Genomic DNA, 21,986 nt, shown 5'->3' on the forward strand with positions numbered 1-21,986 from the left:
TGAATAAATTCATTCTTTCTCTCTTCGTAGATTTCAGTACAAAAATTCCAAACTACCAAGAAAAAGCACCACGTACGATTTTGTTGGCTCCAAGCGCAACACTGACACACGGATGTTCACGGAAATCTGTGTATGACTTGTCTGATGAACTATCGGCAAAAAAAAACTAAAATTAAAATAAAACACAGATAAAAAAAAAGAGAATTAAACTGTGAAAACCACAGCTCATCAATAAATTCCCGAAAAAATGTCTAGCTGAGCTATTGTGGGAGTTTTTCATTCAATCAGTCCGACGTTTATTTATCTATACGATTTTTCCGTGGTTTTACCTCTCACACCCTCGCCACGCTCTGTGTTGTGGGTGCTCTCTCAGCCTCCCATGGGGAGAATCAACACAGATGTTTCGGAAAGAGGAGAACTTGTACCGTCTGAAGACCCACTAATTGTACAATTCAATCAAACTCTTCTCTCTTTTTTTTATCTAATTCTTTCAAAATGTTTTGGTACTCTCTTTTCTCTTTGTTTTTATTCATTTTAATTTATTTAATTACTCAACACTAAGTAGTATTTTTGATGTTTCTTTATAAAGTCTTGAAAGAGTAAGATTTATTCCATTCCTCACTCGCTGTGCTTGAATTGAATGTTCGAAATAATTATTATCGTACAGAAATTCTCTTCATTAGCAAATCATTGAGTAAGTAATCTTGTCCAATTTATTTATTTTACTGCATGAAACGTTAAGTACGTGATTCTGAACATTTTACATAGGAAAGTATAAGAGAAAACTGCATGTTATCTTTTTCTTACTCATATAAGAGATAGAAAACTGAATGAAAAATATAGAGAAAATTGGATTAAAGTAAACTTTTTAAAAAATCACAGAAAAAGCTCTGAAAAGCTCATTTCCAATTAAAATGGATAATATTGATATTTGAAAAAATTGTAGGGTGAAAAATTTCCCACAAAAATCTTCCGTTCCCCTTCAACCCCTTCATGGCATCATTTCTCATAAAATACAATTTTCAAAATATCTATTATCATGATGTTTTTTCTCTAACTGAAGTTAATCCAAAAAAAGAAATTTAATTTACCTAAATGAAGCAAAATACTTTATAAATTATTTATATTGCTTTTTTAAATGCAATTTCCATAAAAATGAGGCATTTATGCAATTTGAATGTACTCTGGCATAAGAGGTGTCACGTAAAACTTTTTTGGATGTTTTATTTCAATTAAAATATTTTAAAGTTTTTTTTGGCATGGAAATTTAATTGGGAACTTTTATAATTTAACCCATCATTCTGGCATTGAGGTGAAATAGCTGGAAAAAACTAGCGGAAACCCACTGCATGGAAAATTGAGATATAGGACAAACTTTTCTTATTTTAAAACTAAAATATTTACTACCTATACTCAATATATAATTCTGTAAAGTCACTTAAGGGTTTAGAAAAAGCTCAAAATATCATATTTCCCAAACACATAAAGCGAAATGTATAGCTCATTTCTTTAGGAAATTTACTGCCCTACAACTCTTTCTCAGATCATTTTGTTCTATCTAGCTAGGAAATATGATATTTTAGGCTTTTTCTAAACCCTTAAGTGACTTTATTAGCCCCGCTCTCCCCTACGTTTAGATTAATTTTGGTTGATAAATCAAATCACAGCGCATACCAAGAGATTAACATTGAAGAATATGAACATTTTTTCAATTGAATCTGGGCATTTTCACAGACTCTTTTTTGCGGTAAATAACAAATTTTCTCTGTTTTCCACTCACAATTGAAACGATAACTTCCTATGGCGGTGAATTCGGCCGTGAATTTCCGCCAAGTTGAAGTTTTGAGCACCAATAGTGGGTGAAGTATTAATTTTTAATTCCTTCTGGCTATTCGTGAATATAATTCCGTGACTGCAAATGGCTTGTTTATGTACACATACTTTCGAACAGATGGCTTAAATCCAACTTAAATAGAGTAAAATTGCTCCATAAGCGGAACCATAGAATTCATGATGTTCTATACCACGTTCTGGCACTCTCTCGTGTAGTACCCCTCCTGTGCACTTGCATATTTCTTTTTTTTACCAAAAACAATGTAGAGAAGTTTAAGGTAGGTATGTTGTATATAAAAAAATATGAGTGAAAACGCGAGAATATAACTTCATTCACCCCATTTTCTCGGGAGAGAAAAGCACGTGGGGGGTCACGGGAGCGAGGTGAGAGGTATAATGTGGGTGAAATTGCCGCAGCACCTCGATGGAGACGCCGGGTTGTCATTAAAGCTCACGGGTTTGGTTGTTTATTCAACCCAGCACAATTATACATCACCTCCAGAATTATATAAACAACTTTTATATTTTCACATTTTTATTATAAACGTTGAGTTTTTTTTTGTCTGCCTCCTCTCACTTCCATATAACGCTCCATTCCACATTTTTTACACCGTGGTTTTTTACAAGCCACCAGTTATTTGTCCTTTCTTGCCATCACGCGAGTATGACGCCTCCAATGTTCTCAGTTGTGTATGTGTGTGTATTTTCTCAATGAATGAACACACTGGACTCGAGAAATTGTAAGAAATTTATGTGCATGCATTGGAATATTAAATTATCGCTCAACTGATGTACACTACCGATTTTTTATAGGGTTTTTCATCATCCAGCTTCGTGCACAATTTTTCGCTCTGTTTTCCTAAAAATTCATAACAGTTGAAACAACAACACCATCAGCGACCATCAACAAAATGCAGAAAAATTTAATTACAAATTCAACTGGAAATTACATAAAATCAAAAAATAGAATATTTTCCATTTTTTTGCAGTGAGTATAATTGAAATTTCAGGAAACATTGCAGGAAATTACTTTAAAATTTTAGAAGAGAATATTTTTTTGGTAATTTTCCCTACATTATTTTCTGAAATTATATTTTTTTATTATTTTAAAAACGCCCAATTAAATTTTCAGTTTATTATTAAACTATATAAATTAATTTTCATATAAAAAATAATGTTTAACCACGTTTTCCACAAAGCATCTCATTCTTCTTGTATGTATTCAATCTAATGCAAAAATAGCAATATTAAATAGCATTAGATAGACGACATTATCATAAAATTGACGATAAATTTTGCATGTAAAATTCAGCTCTATTAATATGTTGTAAATTTAGCCATAATCTACTCCAATCTTCGAGCAATTTTAAATGCTCAAAATCTCAAAGTTCTATCGCGATATTATTTATGACATTGTAATTGATTTTATTACTGCAGAGGCAGAAAATTTAGTACCAGCTGGTAGTAAATGAAATTCGCCATAATTATGGAGGAGAATAAATACAATCCTTGGAACTGTTTAATCCCATTCAATGGCCACTTATTCATTTAATGACTCCGCGCTCATTCGCATCTATTCTGGAAATTTTTCCTTTTGCCAAAAATTCCCCAACTGAGAAAATTATTATTTCCCATGAAAAGTTTCGTTTAGGATCTAATGCAAAATTGCTCTAAAAAAATTGTTTACATACTTTCAAAAAAAAAAAGTTACCAAACTACATAGTAACTGCTCTACCATGAAAGTATCTGAGCATTAAATATTTCATTGAACCAGTGGGGTCTCTAAGTTGTGTGCCAAATCAGTTGTTTAATAATTTTCTTGGAATCATAAATTTTCTTTATGATTTATTAAACATTCCAAAGTATTCTAAAGTGGAGAATTTTATACATAATTCGATGGAAAGTAAAATGATTCCTTTCAATTCTAATAAAGGAAGAGTTTGTTTTTATTTGTAGGCAAAGAGTAATCAAGAGTATGTTAGTAGACTCAATTTGTAGATTTATGAAAATTTCGGGGGATTCAGCTGGATTGTCTTTATATCGTTTCAACATATTGAGACATGAATGTTTTTACATGATGTAAAACCCAATGCCACACCCCCAAAACCTATTTGAAAAAGATCATCAAGGGGTGAGATGAATTGCGAGGCAGCTTTTTTTTTCGAAAAAGACAAGAGAATATCTGCAAAAAAAATCATGAGAAAAATCTAAAATATGTGTGCGTAGGACTGTACCCGGGGGCGGCAGTAAAGACGAAAAAGGTTGATTCTTCAAATTTTTCTTGTGCCATAAAACTGCCAAGAAATGTAAATTTTGGAGAATATGGAAAACAGATGGATATTCGTTAATTTCTGTTGTGTGGTGGTGCGCATTGGTCTCTCAAAAAATATACAGAAGTGAAAATCATTAAATTTAAATTGGAGAGAGAATGGTGCGAGAGAATCCATTGAGGTTGAGGTTTTCTCTGTGTACACCCCGAAAAAAGAAAACTTATATTTTCGCATATAAACACGTATATATAAACGCAAAAGGTTTTCTTGATTAATTTCCCTCCTGACGCCCGAAATGATATCAAAACATTACACGATGGTTGGTGCGGGTACACCTCCCCCATTGAGTCGTACACGCGGCGGGGTTAATTAGCAATATGGTGGAGGAACTACTCTGTCATCGTGTAGGGTATTTTCCTCCCCAAAAGCACGGCGGGAGACACTTTACATATTGAGCAACTTTGTATATACAAATTGCGAGGAATGAGTTTGTGGGTACTTCATGAAATGCAATACATAGAAAAACCTATTTTTGAAGCAATCGCACGGAGTCTTTGATCCCAAAATAGAAACAACTGATTTAGCATAGGAAGAAATTCTAGATAATCATACAGATTAACATGGCACACCTGTCGATTACACATAATGCAAGAGAATTAAGTATTTCCCTTTGATCCAATTAGATAAATTGCAAGAATAAAAGAAAAATTATTATCTTTTCTATTCTTCGTGAAAATCTTATGCTGAGAAGATGTTTAAAATAAATCTTTTCTTTCCTGAAAAGAATTAGGGAAATTTATGTTTGAAATTTAATTGAGATCAAAAAAAAAATTAAATTCAAATTGCATTAAATTTAATATTAATTTATGCTCAATAAACAAAGGGAAATTAAAATAGATAAACATAATTTTCATCCACAAAACCGTTTAGAAAAAAAAACAATATGTATTTAGGTTATGCAAATAATCAAAGTTATTAAAATAAATTAAACATAATTGAGTTTATTTAGAGTAAAATTAAATAAATATCCTTTCAAACTAATCATGTGAAATGTAGCGAATAAATATTTTATATTGCATTTTCAGTATTTATATTAATTTGTTATAATCTAAATAAATTTCTATCAATAATATTAATATTGCAAAATTAATGGATCATAATTTAAATTCTTTTATGTTTTAGAGAGTATCCTTGTCATTTATTTAATTGCTGATATAATTGATTAAAATGTCGCAATGTTCGTGGAAAAATTAATTTTCTTTATTAAAGAGTGTTCTTAAAGGAATTTCAAAGAGTTTCTTATCTAGAAGATCCTCGACTCTAGATGATCTCAGAATAGACAAGATATTCTATGCATTGATTGTTTTTCAATCGAAAGAAATCAACGGCATATGCTTTACTTACATTTAAACTACCTATCTACGTATTGATCAATGTTTGGTGAAAGAAAGGTTTCCCCTAGAGAGAGTGAATGATCAATCAATGAAAAACGAAAAAAACCCCATGGCGACTTGGTGGAGGGAATGACTAATTTTGAGATCAGACAGAGAGATGCGTGAGAATGTGTGTAATTACCATTTCCCGAGGAAAAGTTGACCCCCGTCCAGGCATTCCTGATGTAGCTAAAGAGACGCCTATAGAGCGGACGGTGCTTGTGGCGAACACGCTTAGAACCTTCGCTGATATCGTCATCTTCCACCGCGATCTCCACGTGGTGCCTATGGATATTATCGCGGGTGACCAACTCCAGGCCATCATCCGCTGTGTGCACTTGGTTATTTTGATTGAGCAACGGCTGTGCCGCCCGTGACGCACTCGCTTGCTGTGCCTGCGGGCCGGCCATGCTCTTGGCATATCGAGGGGTTTTGGGGCCCCTCCCGGCAGCCAGGAGCCCACACTACACAATTTCCACCACCCAACACCGAAACATTTTCCCCACGCACAAAAATCGAAAGGCAAAGAGTATCCAAATTTTGGGCAAATTGCACCAGCGCACAGCTTCAGCTGCAACACTCACAAAATCACATATATATGTATGTAACTAACGTTCAGCGTCAGCTAATTGTTCCCGACCAGTAGCAATGTGTCACACCATTGTAAATTTACTACGAACGGGTACAGTGGCTCACATTAACTTCCTTTGGTGCCCCATCACAGTGAGGACCCCGAATGTGTGTGCTTGTTAGGAGATTGAAGACCCAGACAAAACTGAAGGCACTCAACTATGCCGGACTGTGATGACCACTAGACTTCCTCGTTGTGAGTGCTCTATACCCAATGCCCCTTTCTTCAGTTGGCGGAATTAAAGCTTCACAGCATTGCGCTCGGTGCGATTTGGACGTATTACCGGCTGCTTCTATATATATGTGTGTTGATGCCAACAAGTGAATTTTATTGTAAATTCTGTGAATTCGAGTCGATTCGCTGCCTTCTGTGATACAATGGAAGCCACATCGCGTATCGCAATGGAGCAATTTCAAAATATAATATACACTCACATTCTAGCACCACACAAATGCTCCAAATCTTCTCAGCATCAACATTATAATCCCACGATGTTGTATGTAGGTGCTTTCTGTACAGAGTGTAGCTTCCACGCGCGTATACCACAGTCCCAAAATATAAATTTATCTACATGTAATCGATGAAAATTTGATGAGTGCCTGCCTCCTTATTGATTGCGGCAGTGAAAGTGTCGGGTGTTGTGATTCTCAGTCTGTTCGCGCGAATTTTTTTTTATGTCTCACCTCCACCCACTCCAACTATACCGAGTACTACATAATATAGCCAAGTGGTCTATGGAGGACTCTAACTTAGATCCTCTCACAAATGTAAGCATATGGTAGCAATCTTTTATATTGGCTGACTGATGCCAAAATCTTCAGCTCATTTGGGCATCGATTGAGATGAAGTAGGTGGATTGATGAGCATTGCTTGGGTATTTGATTTCACAAGTTTTTCTCTTCTTTTTTTAATGCCAAATGTAATCAGCTGAGTTATTTATTAGAGCCACACACCAACTGGGTGGATGATGTTAATAATTCGTATTGTGTGAATATGTGCAAATCTGTGCGGTGCTGTCAATCTGCGGAAGACAGTAAAAGAGAAAAAAGCCAGTATTAGTTAATTATTTCATTGAGAATAAATGTATTCTCAATGTTTTCTTTTAATTTTTCATTGATTAGTTTGATTCAATGGATGAGTCAATGAACATAAAAGACGCACTGAGAATTGTTATGTAGAATGGTAGTATTATGTATGTAGGTAGTACAAGCAAGGTGTGCTGGGGTGTATACAGTTCTAAAACACACATAGATTAACAAAGTAAGAGAAGTGATAAAATATATAGTTATTCAAATGTGTTATGCTGTAAAATTTTTAGAGTATTAATTTACAAAAAATGTCTAGGAGATACTGGGGCTAAAAGGGTCAACCAAATACTAAATTCTTAGTGCAGAAAATTTTCTAAAAGAATTATTTGATTTACTTTTTTCTACCGCGTTGAGAAAAATAATATTTTATGCTTTTCCTAATCTCTTGTCTGATTTTTTAACCCCAGCCTCCCTTACATACCTACATAAAATATATGTACTTTGTAAGGTACAACAATACCGTCACGATTTTAGCTGTGACAATTGGTTGGCTTACAATGTGCATTTTAGTATGCAATGCAACGAGCTGAATCTCCTTTTCCCAGAATATTTAAAGGAATGTAGACGTTAAAGAAAATATAAATGGACCGAGTTTCTAAAAATAGAACTGTTCTAGTTATTATGACATTGAAGGACAAGTCATTTATTGCTGCAAAACCATGAAGGATAATAATTAAAAATTAAAGTAAGCTGGGATCATTTTCATGAGTAAGTAAAATGGAGCTTTTAGTGCTTTCTTATCTCTTATCAGTGAAGTTTATATTCTTCACGATTTCTTACAGTTCTTTTTAAAGTTTTTTGTGTAAGAAATTCACTAATATACCATTCAATTTGATAATACCTACAGAATAAAGACAATTAAGCTCAACAAGTCTATTGAGTGAACATAATAATTTCAAAAAGGAATTCTATATAAGATGTATGAATAAGACATCCTTACAGCACAAAATTCTTCTCTAACCTCCTTAAGCAATTGCTTCAGCAACCACATTCACCTCACTGGCAGCAATATTTCACTGGGCAAGTCATAATATCAATATGTTTCACCATGTGAAGTTATTCTCCGCATATTATGTATTGTGTATGGAACAAGTGAAAGGCAAATATGGGAGAAAATTTTCGATATCCATAAAATGGACCATGATTCAGTATTGACTCCCATCTTCGTCACCCTTTTTTCCCATGATCACGTGACTAGAAGAAAATTGCTTTTCTCATGCGGTGGCACACGCTAAAGCGCCGGGAATATTATGGGAAACCCACTGTCGTCATCTTTTTATCATCATTATATACTCCACGGCTTATTTCTTGGCAACATTTGAGAAACCAATGCGACCACCAGATTCAATGTCGTCGCTGTTAGCATCTATTGCTATTATTTCTTTGACGGCAGGCTTTACCAAGGGGATGGTCATACAAGGAAATGTGGTACACTTGACCCAGAAAATGACGCCACATGCAGAGAGGGAGTCTCCTTCCGGGGGTGGTTATAACACATTGAGAAGTTTACGAAGAAACTTTCCCATTCATAACACTTGCTACCCACTTGGTAAACAAGACTTTCGTTTGAGTAACCAGGAAGTGTAGTAGTTAATCTCACACTCTGAATATAAATTTTGTTTATTGTGATATTTTAAATTTATGCTTTGGAAAAAAGTCTCTGTTTTGAATAAATCAAAGGGGGTTCAAAGGCTAAACGGATTGAGATTCAAAAGGAAATTCAAATAAGAAAGTTAATCCAATAGCGATATTCCTTAGAAAATTTAAGGAAGAAAAGAGATAAATTCTAGCAGTTTTAGAATATTAAAAATTATATATAACAAACAATTAAGTTAACATGTAGCCTACATATGTAGGTATGACGACTATCTATGATACTCCTCTCGGCAAACTGTCATCATTGCTAAAATCGCTGTATGTTATGTTGAGCATGAAAGTCAGTATACATCCTATGTATGAATATATATTTATATACTGTCATGTACAACATATATCGGTATATAAAAGAGCTTCATTGGCGAAAATGGGGGAATCACAATATCATTTCCATGCAGCCCCAGAGAAAATGGAGAGAAGCGAGGGACATAGGTTATTCCACAGATTTTTCGTCATGGTCCAACCGCTACCAAGGACAGAAGCTGCGTGTTATGGTACGTTTATCATAATAAAAATATTCTATTAACAAAATGGTTGGGTTATATAGCGATACAGAAGGCTACAAACCTACCAAGAATGGCAAACGGAAACCACGCAAAAATAATGATGACACTGGAAGTTGTGATTTTATCTAATACACCCCTCAGATATTACCAACTCTCGCTCTCACTCTCTCTATCCTAGCTTTATGCACAGAATGTACATAGTTAATATATGTATATAGCAAGCCTATAGAGCAAAATATAGAGCCGCATTGGCCTGAAAAATTCCAAACAATAACTTGGAATATGGCTTTAATGAAGCAATACATAAGCAAAGTAGAATAGAGCTCTCCGGGTCAAACATCTCGGAGCACTTTTCATCATTTAACAACATTTATATATACACGCAATATATATGTACAATGGAGTAAATTGCGCGAAAGACAGCAGTGTTGTTGGAATCCATGCTATTTAGCATTTTCCTTACTATGACACATCAATTAATTCATGCAAAGTTCCTGAAGCTGTGAGGAATTACTTGCCATTGAGCACCCTTGTTGAGAAACAATGCGGTTGATGGAAGGAAAATATTTTGAGAAGAAGGAAGATTATAGTCTTGCAAGTAAAATGGAAAGCTCCACTTAATCCATAAAAATGTTATAAAAAAATTTAATCAAATTTTATTTCTTTCAAAGAATATAATATTGAAGTAATTGCACGTGATGTGCAAACTTTTGACTTTTGACTTCCTCCACGAAGCAAATCAAATTATGCGATTGTTGAAAATAGTTTGGTTGTTGAAAATGATTATCTGCTGTTGTTAATTTTTTAAAACATTGGGCAAGTGACCCAGTCTATGACGTAGTCTATGGACATTGTGGCAAGAACTCCAAATGAGAAAACTTTTCATTTTTCCTCCCAAGAAAAACTAAAAGTGGGCCAAAGAAAAAAATAAGCTGGCAACTCCATAACTATGAAAACATAAAGAATTGCATTACCATAAATTAAATATTTGTAGCCAAATTAGCTTCCAAGTTTTTTTCTGTCGTATAAACATAGATCCTGTTTATGCTATATATAAGCCAGCATAATTGTATTGTACACTGCACTCAAGTGAAAGTTGAAAATTCGAAAATGCAGGAAGTATATTTTTAGTAAAGCTTCTTGTAGTAGAAAGAGAGAGAGAGAGAGAGCTTAAAGACATTCTGCTGGAGATTCTGCTGTGAATGCTTCCAGAATCGAAGAATGAATGCTAAGTATGTATTCTCTAGGGTTCCATTTGGTTTACTTGGAGGCACACACATGGAGTGTGGCAAACCAAAGATCCATTGGCAAATATCCAAGAACCACACTAAGGGTTAACCGCAGTGTATATAAGTTGGAGAATGCACAATAAATTTTTCATGATCTTACCCCTCAAGCCATCCCTAGACGCTATATATAAGCCCACCGTATACTATACATATGTATATTTTCGCACACAGAAAGTGCTGTAATAGGTATATAATTTGAAAATAAAGTTGCATGAAGAAAGTTCTGACAGATTTGGTTTGTACGGAGGTGACGAAACATATCCTCTTGTCTGACACCTTCTTCATTTAAGGCCTCCCCTTTTCACTTAAGGTGCCACCTTTAAAGTTACACCTCGCGTATAAAATCTTTCCCGTAATATAACTCTCACAAGCACAGTAACACCGCATATTTCAGAAGCACAACCCTTATCTTCTTCTGCGGGGGTGTAAGGAGAAAATGAGGTAAATTGCGTGAATGTCGAGGGGTGAGTCACTCACGCGGAAAACTTTTTGGCAACCCCTTGAATACCAACGGCATTGAAATTACGTGTGAACTGTATGGTATGAATACAAATTATATTACCAACATCTTTCACCCTCAAACCTTAATTTAATTTCTTGCGTTATATAAAAAATACTGATTAAGCTACATAGATCCCGAAAATTCCATATTATAACCTTAGTTAACCCAAACTGGACCCTCGGGCAGATTGGCATGAGCAAATTTCACTTTGTGTGTATCCCAAGAGATATTCTGGAGTAATGCAGAATTGTGGAAAATTGTATGGGGTGAATTTTCAATAATGTCCAGAAATTCGTTTTAATTTTCAATCAAAGAACTTTTCCAATTTTCAGAGAATGTTCAAATGAAAATGGATATTGTTCTACGCGATGCTTCTTGGTGCTTTTCTTTGGGGTACTTTCCTCCAGGTGGGAGTTCAGTTAGAGAGAATTTACTTGTTCCGTTAAAAAGCAATCTTTAATAAATTGAGAAAGTAAAAATTTTAAAAAAAGTTTTTATTGCGATGTTGAATTTTATTACATTGAATTAGATGACAGTGTAAAGCACATCTTTACACTCATCAGTACATTAATACCTGCAATCGATTTTCATCACGATAGGTTGACTTTGAAAAAAAAAATATTAGTGCAATAATTTAAATAAAATAAAAAGAAAATTGAAAATCGTGCTCAAAATGTATTAAAATGAAAAAAGCTCCGCTTTTTCCAATGAAAAATTCAAATCTAAAATTCTCAATTTACTCGAAAATTAAGCATTTGAAGAACTTATGTGGAAAATGTCAATTCTACAGTCATTTGACCCAAATTTAAATTCAACTACGTGTCTCAAATGCTTTAATTTTAGCACAATTTTTCAGGTACAGCATAATTTGCAAAAATGAAACAAGTATTTTGGATATTACCATATACCAAACTCACCCCATGTAGGAGAAGAAAAGGATTCCCTGTTGAGTAATTTTGTATTTTAGCCTATTGGGAATTTTGGTGCTCTATATATTTATCGTCCCTCCACTTTGTCTGCTGGTTTGCCATGGTGTGTAATTAATTAAACAATTCAGCTGAGTTATGAGTGTCAAATCCGCAGAGAAAGTTTAATGAAATTGACTAGGGGAGACCGGGGTAAAAATAGTCATTTTGGAATTTTCAAATGCCAATTTCTCCCAAAACATAAATCGGAAAAATCGGAAAAAATTAGGGTGCAAAGCCCTACCAACCTATAATTTTTGACAGTAATTTGGAGGTTATCCGATCAGTACTTTAGGAGTTAAAAATGAAAATAGATTTTTGACCCATTTCCCAAACTTTTGCGTATTGAGAAAAACGAGTTTTCCGAAGTTTTCCTTCAGCAATTTTCCAATCTGATAATTTTTCTCACTAGCTAGGTTACTTCAGAAAACGTTGCCAAGGTGTATTCTTCAATAACTTTTAATGATTTTTCTCTACAATTTTTTGAATCAAAACATACCCCTTGGGGTAGATCTAGTCATCCCATGTAAATCATATGGGAGATCGAAATTTTTGGCATATTTTCTATTCATTTGTTGCAAAATGGCGTGTTTGAGAAAATCGCAAAATTCTCTGTTTTAGTGCGTATAAAAGTAAAATTCCTTGTCGTGGATCAAAAGGTGAGAAGTTTAGCTATCAACTACTATCAATCTCTCAGCCCCGGTGGTAAAGAGAGCTAAAGCACCACTCAATACCACTCATCGCTGGGGTTGTGGGTTCGATTCCCGCAGCGGCTTGCCGTTTTTCTGGCCTAGTGCTTCCTTCCCTTTCTTTCCTTTCTACTCCACAGCTATTCCTTTCCTGCTCGGACGATTTGTGCAACTACGAGATGGAGCCAACATCAGCATCAGTGCCATCTGTAGGGCGGAGGGACAACAGTAGCCACCAGTGTCCATAGCTATGCCGGTCCACCAGCGATAAATGTGCAGCTGCTAGCAGTCAGTGCCTGTGTTTGCGGAACTTCCTGTATGGGTCGGAGCCAATATCAACAGTGCCATCTGTAGGCGGAGGTACAATGCTGATTATGGATATGCACTGTGAATCACCAACGGCGAAAGAGTGCCAATGCTAGCAGCCAGCGCCTGCGATAGCGGAACTTCCCGTGCACCAACATCTCCGACAGGATCTTCCCTCCACCCAAACAGTCTATCGACTAGGTGTGGAGTAATCTTCCGAAAAATTCTGCACAGTGCAACTTGGATCAAATAGAATTTGTGAATAGTGTAGTAATGTGTAAAATTGTAGGAATGAATAAAGAATTATTAAAATCATTGGAAATGTCGGAAAATTCGACCGACTTTATTTAGCCAACTGGTGACTATATTTACCCGCCGCGTTTAAAAAAAGTCAGAAGCGGAAGGGTTTAGGAAAAGCTCGAAAACTCATATTTCCCGTGGAGATAGAGAAAAGTGGTCTGAGACAAAGTTGTAGGCCAGGAAATTTCCTATAAGAATGACCTATCGAGGAAATTTTCTTGCCCTTGGGGAATCCTGCAGATAAGGATTTACGCAAATTGACTATTTTTACCCCGGTCTCCCCTATAGAGATTGTTTTGTGTATCACAAATTCATGTGGATTTTCTCAACTATCTATTTCCTATATAATACGCGTGATACATATAGTAATTTCTTGGACATTTATGCAACATATTTATCAGATTTTCTTAGTTAATTTAATTTAAATTTTCTAAATTCCTTAAAGTTTAAAGTAAAACCAGTGAAAAAGCTCTTAAGGATAAACTTACTGAAGACAGATAATATAAAGGAGAACAATATTCCCATATAATCCTCTGGTTAATACACATGTGTGCACTTACAGTGAAATCATGTAGGTATCAAGAAAGTATGTGGACTGAATACTAAATTATTTCAAGGGAAAATTTTTCAGATTTTATCCATTTAATCGTGGAAAGAATGAAATTGAGAGTGTTTGAAATTTAATGTATAATTTTTAATCCACATTGAAGTTGTTATAAAATTTTACATATATGTGTCTCCATTGGGTACTTAAGTAATAAAAAAAATATGTACATACATACTTGCTCGAAATAATGCATAAATTTTCCCGAAAAATTTATATGCATGATGACTTGAGATTTTCCGAGTTTAAATGAGTTTTGTACTCAAACATAGAGATAAAATGTTAATTTTTCAGAGGGAATGCATAGTGAATTCCACCCGCAGCTTATGCTATGATGCAGTGTACTCTATGAACCAAGTATCAAATTCATGCTTTTTTTCATTCATTTTTTGGCTGAGGGGGATGATGAAGAACCATAAATAACTCGCAAATTTAAAACTACAAGCAAAGGTCGTGAAGAGGATAAAAAGGATGATGGGTAAAAGTTCACTTGGTCACACAGTTCAGTGGCAAGCGGGTCAATGATAAAAACACTATGTAAATGATTAATAACTCCATGATGGTGTATTAATTGTACAGCATGTGAAAAATTATGTGGTCATCTGTTTACTTTCCATTTGCAAAAAATATTGCTACATTTCATTGAAATTTAATGAATGCCATTTATAATGCGGCGTTAGGTAATTTGTAAAATAATTTGGATATTTTCACCTGGAGCGAATCGATTGTTCAACCGGAAATATTAATAACATACATATGTATGTGTGAAATAAAATAAACAGGGGTGAAGTAGGATAATTTGAATTTAGGATAAAAATAACAGGGTGCAGAGTAATTAAAAAATGTTAATGTTAAATTGGTAGAATTTAATTTTATTGAAAAGCCATTAAAAATGCGATTTTTTCTCTTTGATTGCATGCTAAAAATCAACCTTCTGTCTAACTTTGATCATCCTGATAGTTCTGAAAAAAGGATGTATATGTATGAAGCTTCCAAAAAAATCATCGACAAAATATTGAGACAAAAAGTTATTTTTTCAATTGCCTTTGTTTTATTTTTGGCGGGAGACTATATATGATTGCAATAGTGGCTCATTTAGAACATATCAAAGCTACACAGAGAGGTCTATGAAAGCTACATAAAAGACCCGCATCATGCTCTAAACGGGCAATAGATCAATGAAAATTTATAATATAGAATCATTTCCAATCAACCCCAAAAAGAAATGAAACAATTGAAATTCTAAATGTCCAATAAATCCCAAGAAAAGCTGCTAAATATTTTCCAATGCTGATAACGATACAGAGATAAGATGAATATCTTCCATTTATTTAACTAAGCTTGTTGAATTGCTGTTAACTCACAATTTATAAAGCTTTCACAGCTGTAAATCAAACTGAATGATGGATAGAGGTATGCAAAGACTCTCTCTCTCACTTCTCCCGACACTATCTCATCAGTTTTCACCTCAACCTGTGTGTGACAAGGGTGTGAGTGCTTTGTATGGAAAACTTGTATGGGGTTTTCTTTTCTTCTTCTTGTCGTTATTTTTGTGTGCTTCACACGGAAAACTTTACGATTATATCAAAATGTAAGCTCAATATATGACTTCCTTCTACTATCACCAGTTTATTGGAGTAGGAAGGGGATTTCCTAAAGAGATATTATCACACAAAATACATTTTAGGCAGGCATACCTTTAGATTTTTGATAAAAAAAAATGTATATAAACGCACAAGAAAGATAAACTTCCTGCTATTCTACTCAATTCAATGTTAAGTTTTTCCAACCGTGTACCATATAAAAGCTCCTACCATATCCTTGTAAAAGCTTTTTTCTCTTTTGCAGGATTTTGGTTGAATGGAAAATGGAAATTTTCTTTGTCTATTCAACTGTAAATAAATTGAGGGTCGAGAAATATGGTGATTTAGCAGAGATTTACTATTTTTACTACTACTAGGAAATTATTTTCTTTTTTCAATAAACTGGTCATATTTTTTCTCTTTCTTATTGATTTTATGACTAAATACAAATGATAAAAAATATATAATAAAAAATAAATTAAAAATAAGAGTTTTGAAGCAAAAGATCAATAAAGTTGAGCACTGCTGTCAACAATATTCTCCAATTTTCATTCTGAGTCGATATTGCAATAGTTTGCATCACAGTATTATCCTAAAACAAGAACTAACAAAAAAAAGCTCAAGAACTACTTATTAAAAATATCATTCCATGTTCCGTTCTTTATTGAGAAAATTGCACTGCGTGACATATCAAAAATCAAGAAGACTACAAAAGGTATATCCTGCGAGGGAGATGACACGAATCTTAATGAATTGGATTTTTCTTCTTTGCCTTTTAATCGCGAATATGAAGCATTTCTTAAGTACTATACCATTGCACCGTGCTATAATGGAGAGGAAGAATTCTCTTCAGTCTTCAAGATTGGCACTTGTGCTATGTATTAAACGACCCAACGATGCTGAAACCATAGCAACGACATTTGATGGCTGGGGAACCTGGTACGCCATTGAAAAACTTAAGGGTGGCACGACAACATATAATTTAATATTGCGGCAATAGTTCAAGGCGTGAATAATATAACCATTCTCAAGATATTTCTCTATATTATTTAATCAATATTATATATTTTTTAAGTGTTACTTGAGAGAGAATTCAGAAATTTTCACAAAAAGAAAAGAACTTTTAAAGTCAAGTTTTAAGGAAACTACAAGTCTTAAGAAAGTGAATAAGATTGTGAAGATTCAGACCAATGTGAAGATACTTTTAATTTATTTTATGGAGTTTTAAAACTTTTCATTTTACCTAAAGTTGATGTGGAAAATCACAAAAATATTCATACGACTGCAAAATTTTAATTGTGTACGTCAGTGAGAATATTTTGGAGTTATTGGACTTATTTAGCAATAGTAACAGTCACATTTTACATTGTTAAAGCTAAGCTTAACAAATAGAAATTTTGCCAATACATTGTTGAAAAAAAAATCGGTATAGGAAGAGTGGGTGCTAGGGTGCTAGAGAATAGTATTAAATGACATTGTATTTCATATCAGTACCACACACACACAAAAAAAGTATCGAAAATTGTATATTTGCATGAAAACTTGTGGGGATAAGGGATTTAAAATATTGTAGTAAATAATACCTGCTAAAACGAAACAAATATATTGGAGAGAAATATCACACCATATTGTGAGTGTGTGGAAGTGCATCCATTTGAAAATTGCGCAATTTGGTGTTCCATTCACAGAATAATCCGCTTAAATTGATAAAATTTTATTCCATAGTTTTGACTTTGGATACAAATGCCAGGGAATTCTCGATGATTAAAAAAAAACTGCCAATTCCCATGTGGAAAAGCGAACAAATCTGTATTAAATACCCTTTCACTACCAACTGATTTATTTCCTCCAAAGTTCACTTCATCCCAAAATGAATTTTCACTCCTTTTCCTTGCATACATTCATACGATGATTGAAAAAGTTTGAATCCTCTATACTTTCGCTCTTTCAGAAACACACGTTGCATGTAGAAAATCTCTTTTGTTGGTGAACTTTAAAAGCTGGATTTACTAAATTAAATGGACTTCTGGGGATTAGGAATTCAATTTTTTATCATTGAAAGTCTTAGAGAATTGATAGCTTAAATGTTATTTTATTATTGTTTTACTTAAATATTTATTTTAATTGTTTTTGTGTCATTAAGATTAGTTTGACTTTCTCATTGACCCAAAAAGTTTTTTTTGTGAATATAAAATGAATAATTCATACCATAATAACAATCTACAATATGGGGAAGTGACTGAAATCAAATATGTAGGTCTTGAAAGTTCCCCTCTAATGGAGTTTAATCATTAAAGAGGTCTAATGGATAAACAAGAAAAAAATGAGTATTTGATACAAGAATGTAAGAATATTTTCATCTTAAAACTAATTCCAATGTGAATTAATAAGTATAGTGAAGTAAACACGCTCTGTGTCCTCTTACATACAATTTTTTATCCTGAAACATCCCATTAAATGCTTTATAAGGTGAGATATTTTTTGCACGAGCTATGTCTTAATAAATAAATATAAAACAACATAATAATTTTTTGTATCTTCCCCAAACACGTACTTCGTATAAAGAATGGATATTTTCCTTGCCATTAAAATGTATTTTTTCTGCTCATTTTGCGAAAATTTTCATTGCGAAAGCTCACTTTGGGTTCCCTTCGGTAATATATTGTACACATATAGTGGAGGGAAAGTGGGTGCGCTGATGTGAGAAAGTAAGTGCTAATATAAGAAAAAGAGGTGCTTAATTTCTCCTTAGTTCCACTCATTTTGTACAACATTCCGCTAAGAATAAATTATATCCCTTGAGGGGAGTGGGGTGGACGAGGAGGGTTGTTTTGTAGGCCTGAAGAGACATTTTCACGACTCAGCAGTGTGTGGAATTAAATGTTTCCAAAAACTTTTCTCCAGGATTTAATTACACCAAAGCGACGGAGGCAGGACATTTTTGTACAATGGGTGAGATCCCACAAGAAGAATGCCAAGATGTTGATGGTTTTCTTTTATTAGTAAACGTAAGAGAATGTCCCTTTATTTCGGCACATTCTTTCGCCAAGAGGTTATTCCTGCAAGAATATATCGATGTGTTACTGTCAGCAAATTTCTTGTATAAAAATTCTAACAATGAGGATTCTTTTTTGACTTCTCTCCCCGAAAATAGTAAAACAGGAATGATGATGCACATTATGAGGTTCAATTGTCCAGAAGAGATATATCTCATGTAGAAAGATTTCAGTCTCATTTGCTACAAACAAGGGCCTCGACCCCAATTCACTCCGCGCACCATCCATAATCAGATCATATTTCATCAATAAATATGTGCGTCTTATACATAAATAAAATAAAATAATATATATAGTAATATATACAATTTTATGTGCCCATTATTGCAGATTACATGGGACGTCGTAATAGGAAAATTATTTTTATTCCGTGAAATATATCCACTCAAGTAAGAATGAGATACAAAATAATATTAATAAATGAGAATATTACGCCATAAGGTTACTTTATAATAAAAGAAAAATCAGAAGGGAAAAGATGCATGTCTTTTAAATTAAATATTTATGCATTAAAGGTCGCAATAAAATGTGTCGTATGTAGTTAATTTTACTGGAGACATTTTGTACTTGGTCCAAGTTAAAAATTTCCAATGCCAAAATTAAAATTCAGCAACGATAGCATAATTGTCTCATGTCGCCTAATGTCGCTATATTTTGGCTATGATTCGTACCCCCCTTACCCCCACACGTCTTCTAAGAAGATTTCATTAAAATTTTTCAATCTATTTTATTCGTTGAAAATGTTTCATGATTAGAAAATAAACTTTTAACGCACATTTATCTTTTACATGATTCTCTTTGAACTTTTCATACTACAGTGGGACCCCAGTACAACGACCGCTTGGATGTACTCTTCACACTCATTATTTTCAATGCGCGAGAGTAGTATAACCAAGTGGTCGTTGTACTGGGGTCCCACTGTATATAGTATTGGAGCTTTCATTTTAAATTATGCAACATTGACAGAACAAAGTGCTTGTGACGCACTTCCGGAATGGAATTTAGTCATTCTCTCTGTCATCGCTTCATTCGTGACCCCCCGTAGTAACGTGCTTCAGAGATATACGCTAATCACTCGGCGCGTTCACACAGCTCAACCCCTTTTCCGTCAATGGTGATTAAATTAATTTCGACACTGTCGACAATGGGTGTTTCGTTTGTTCTGACGATTTGAGACCCTCAGCAAACATTAGCCCCGCACATTTCAACAAGACTGCGGGGCCACCCCCAAAAACCAAGCGAGATATTCTGGCTTTGCGTTAGAGAGTTTTAACCTCTTATTTGTTTTTTTATTTAATTTATTCCACCACTGTGTGAGCTCATTTGCTCCCCCCATACTCACTTTGGGATTCTCACATTCATCCCTTTTTTTGCACTGCGGTAGCTTTCCTCACAGGAACTTATTATTATTTTTCAGGGCATGGGAAATGGAGATCCCGCACGAAAACTTTCAAATGGAATGTCTAATTACGTACAGCTTCCTCCATTTATTTAAAATGGGTAAATAATATACTTTTTTTATGGACACACTGTTCCATTTGGCTCCATCTGGATATTTCGCCAAATTAACAACATAATATTGAGGGAGCGAAAGCAAAAAAAAAAGACTGGCTCATAATCAAAATGACTTCTTCATTTCGTAAATTCGGTAATTTTGTGTGTTCGTCTCCTTCACAAAAATCGTGAAATATGATACAATTAGGGGGTGTTACGATGCCAAACAATAATAACAAACATACGTACTATGTAATGTGGGTACTATATACCTAATACAACGTTTCTTGGTGTAGTGCAGTATTTTTTATTTAACCCAGAGAAGTGAAAATAGAAACTTTCACACCATTTCACTACTTTTTCTTTTAGAGATTTTTTGTAAATAATTTTTTGGAATCTTGTCTCGTGAGAATAATAAGAAAATTCTCACTAATTTCCATTTTTTTTATTCCAAAATCACCCTACACGAGACTCCCTCACGTTTATTGCTCAACATGCATGACGTTTCCGCAAGAAAAGCATAAAAATAATATATAATTAAATAAAAGTCCTAAAAGAGTCATTTACAGTGGCATTTTCAGTGTCAAACTCAAATCAGATTGTAGGTCAGAGTGATGTTTGATTAATTAGAAGCTTTAGTGAGTGTAATACAGTGGGATTTCACGGGAAATTTAATTCGTTGATTGTTGCGTGCAAGGAAACACTTTGCCATACGGGGGCACTTTAAGAAATACATTCCAATTGCCGTACAAGTTTAAAGAATAGCCAAAAGGGAAAATGGGAAATAAAATGATGGTTTGTAGTGGAAAGCTAAACTTTTACGGAAGCTAATTTTGCAACAAAAAAAAACATCTAAAATTGGAAATGGAAAAGTTAAAACCGAAACGAATTCTATTCCAAGTGCCCATAACCAAAAATAAATTAAAAATTCATTGAATTCTATTTGAAAGAAATATTTTATTTTCGACGGAATTATTTATCATTTGTTTTGATATTTAGGTAAAAGCTTTTAATTCTTCTACATGAATTTTCAATGATTAATAATATCACCGATAGCCAATGATATCGTCCAAATAGTGCCTAAAATATTGCCCTTAACATTTTATTCCAGGAAAGAATTTTAATAACATATTCATGCACTCTATATATAGTATTCTCGACTAATTATCACCGCCCACTTTCACTACATATAGGTACATAATACAGAAGGATTCTCTGTTTTTTTTTGCAGTAGGGGAGACCGGGGCTAATAAAGTCACTTAAGGGTTTGGAAAAAGCTTAAAATATCATATTTCCTAGCTAGATAGAATAAAATGATCCGAGAAAGAGTTGTAGGGCAGTAATTTTCCTAAAGAAATGAGCTAAACATTTCGCTTTATCTGTTTGGGAAATATAATATTTTGAGCTTTTTCTAAACCCTTAAGTGACTTTTTTAACCCCGGTCTCCCCTACGTTTTTCTCTCATCTCCTGAGCATAACCCCGTTGCAATACCACGTTGTATGGCTTAGAGCAAAATCTCCTTCAGTTGAAATAATTTTCTCCTATTTATCCGCTTCGGTGGCCAAAGTCCGCCAACCGCAGTTTCCATTATCAGCAATGTCCGACAAGAGCTTCGAGTGTATTTTGTAACATGACTCACAGTGCAATGTTTTCAAATGTTTGTTGCCTTTGAGCCATTTGAACTGAAGAGCTTTCGTGACCCGCACCGGTTTTGAATTTGCTATTCCTCCTTCAACTCACTTATTAAATTTTATCAAGTATTCTCTTTATACTAATGCTT

At 34.1% G+C, this 21,986-nt stretch overlaps 1 protein-coding gene across 2 annotated transcripts in view; it reads right to left on the reverse strand.

Moving 5' to 3' along the window:
- LOC129788834 (Kv channel-interacting protein 1-like) overlaps nucleotides 1–21,986 on the reverse strand; it is a 50,182-nt gene that overhangs the window by 9,678 nt on the left and 18,518 nt on the right. Inside the window, exon 2 of one of the 2 annotated variants that reach the window (XM_055825218.1) lies at nucleotides 5,679–7,188. The exons of the other annotated variant lie outside the window; for it this stretch is intronic. Within the exon in view, the coding sequence (XP_055681193.1) occupies nucleotides 5,679–5,946 (268 nt within the window). The 5' untranslated portion in view covers nucleotides 5,947–7,188. The remainder of the gene's footprint in view (nucleotides 1–5,678; nucleotides 7,189–21,986) is intronic. 2 annotated transcript variants of the gene reach the window in all.

Source organism: Lutzomyia longipalpis, chromosome 2, assembly GCF_024334085.1.
Source record: "Lutzomyia longipalpis isolate SR_M1_2022 chromosome 2, ASM2433408v1".
Taxonomy (NCBI): domain Eukaryota; kingdom Metazoa; phylum Arthropoda; class Insecta; order Diptera; family Psychodidae; genus Lutzomyia; species Lutzomyia longipalpis.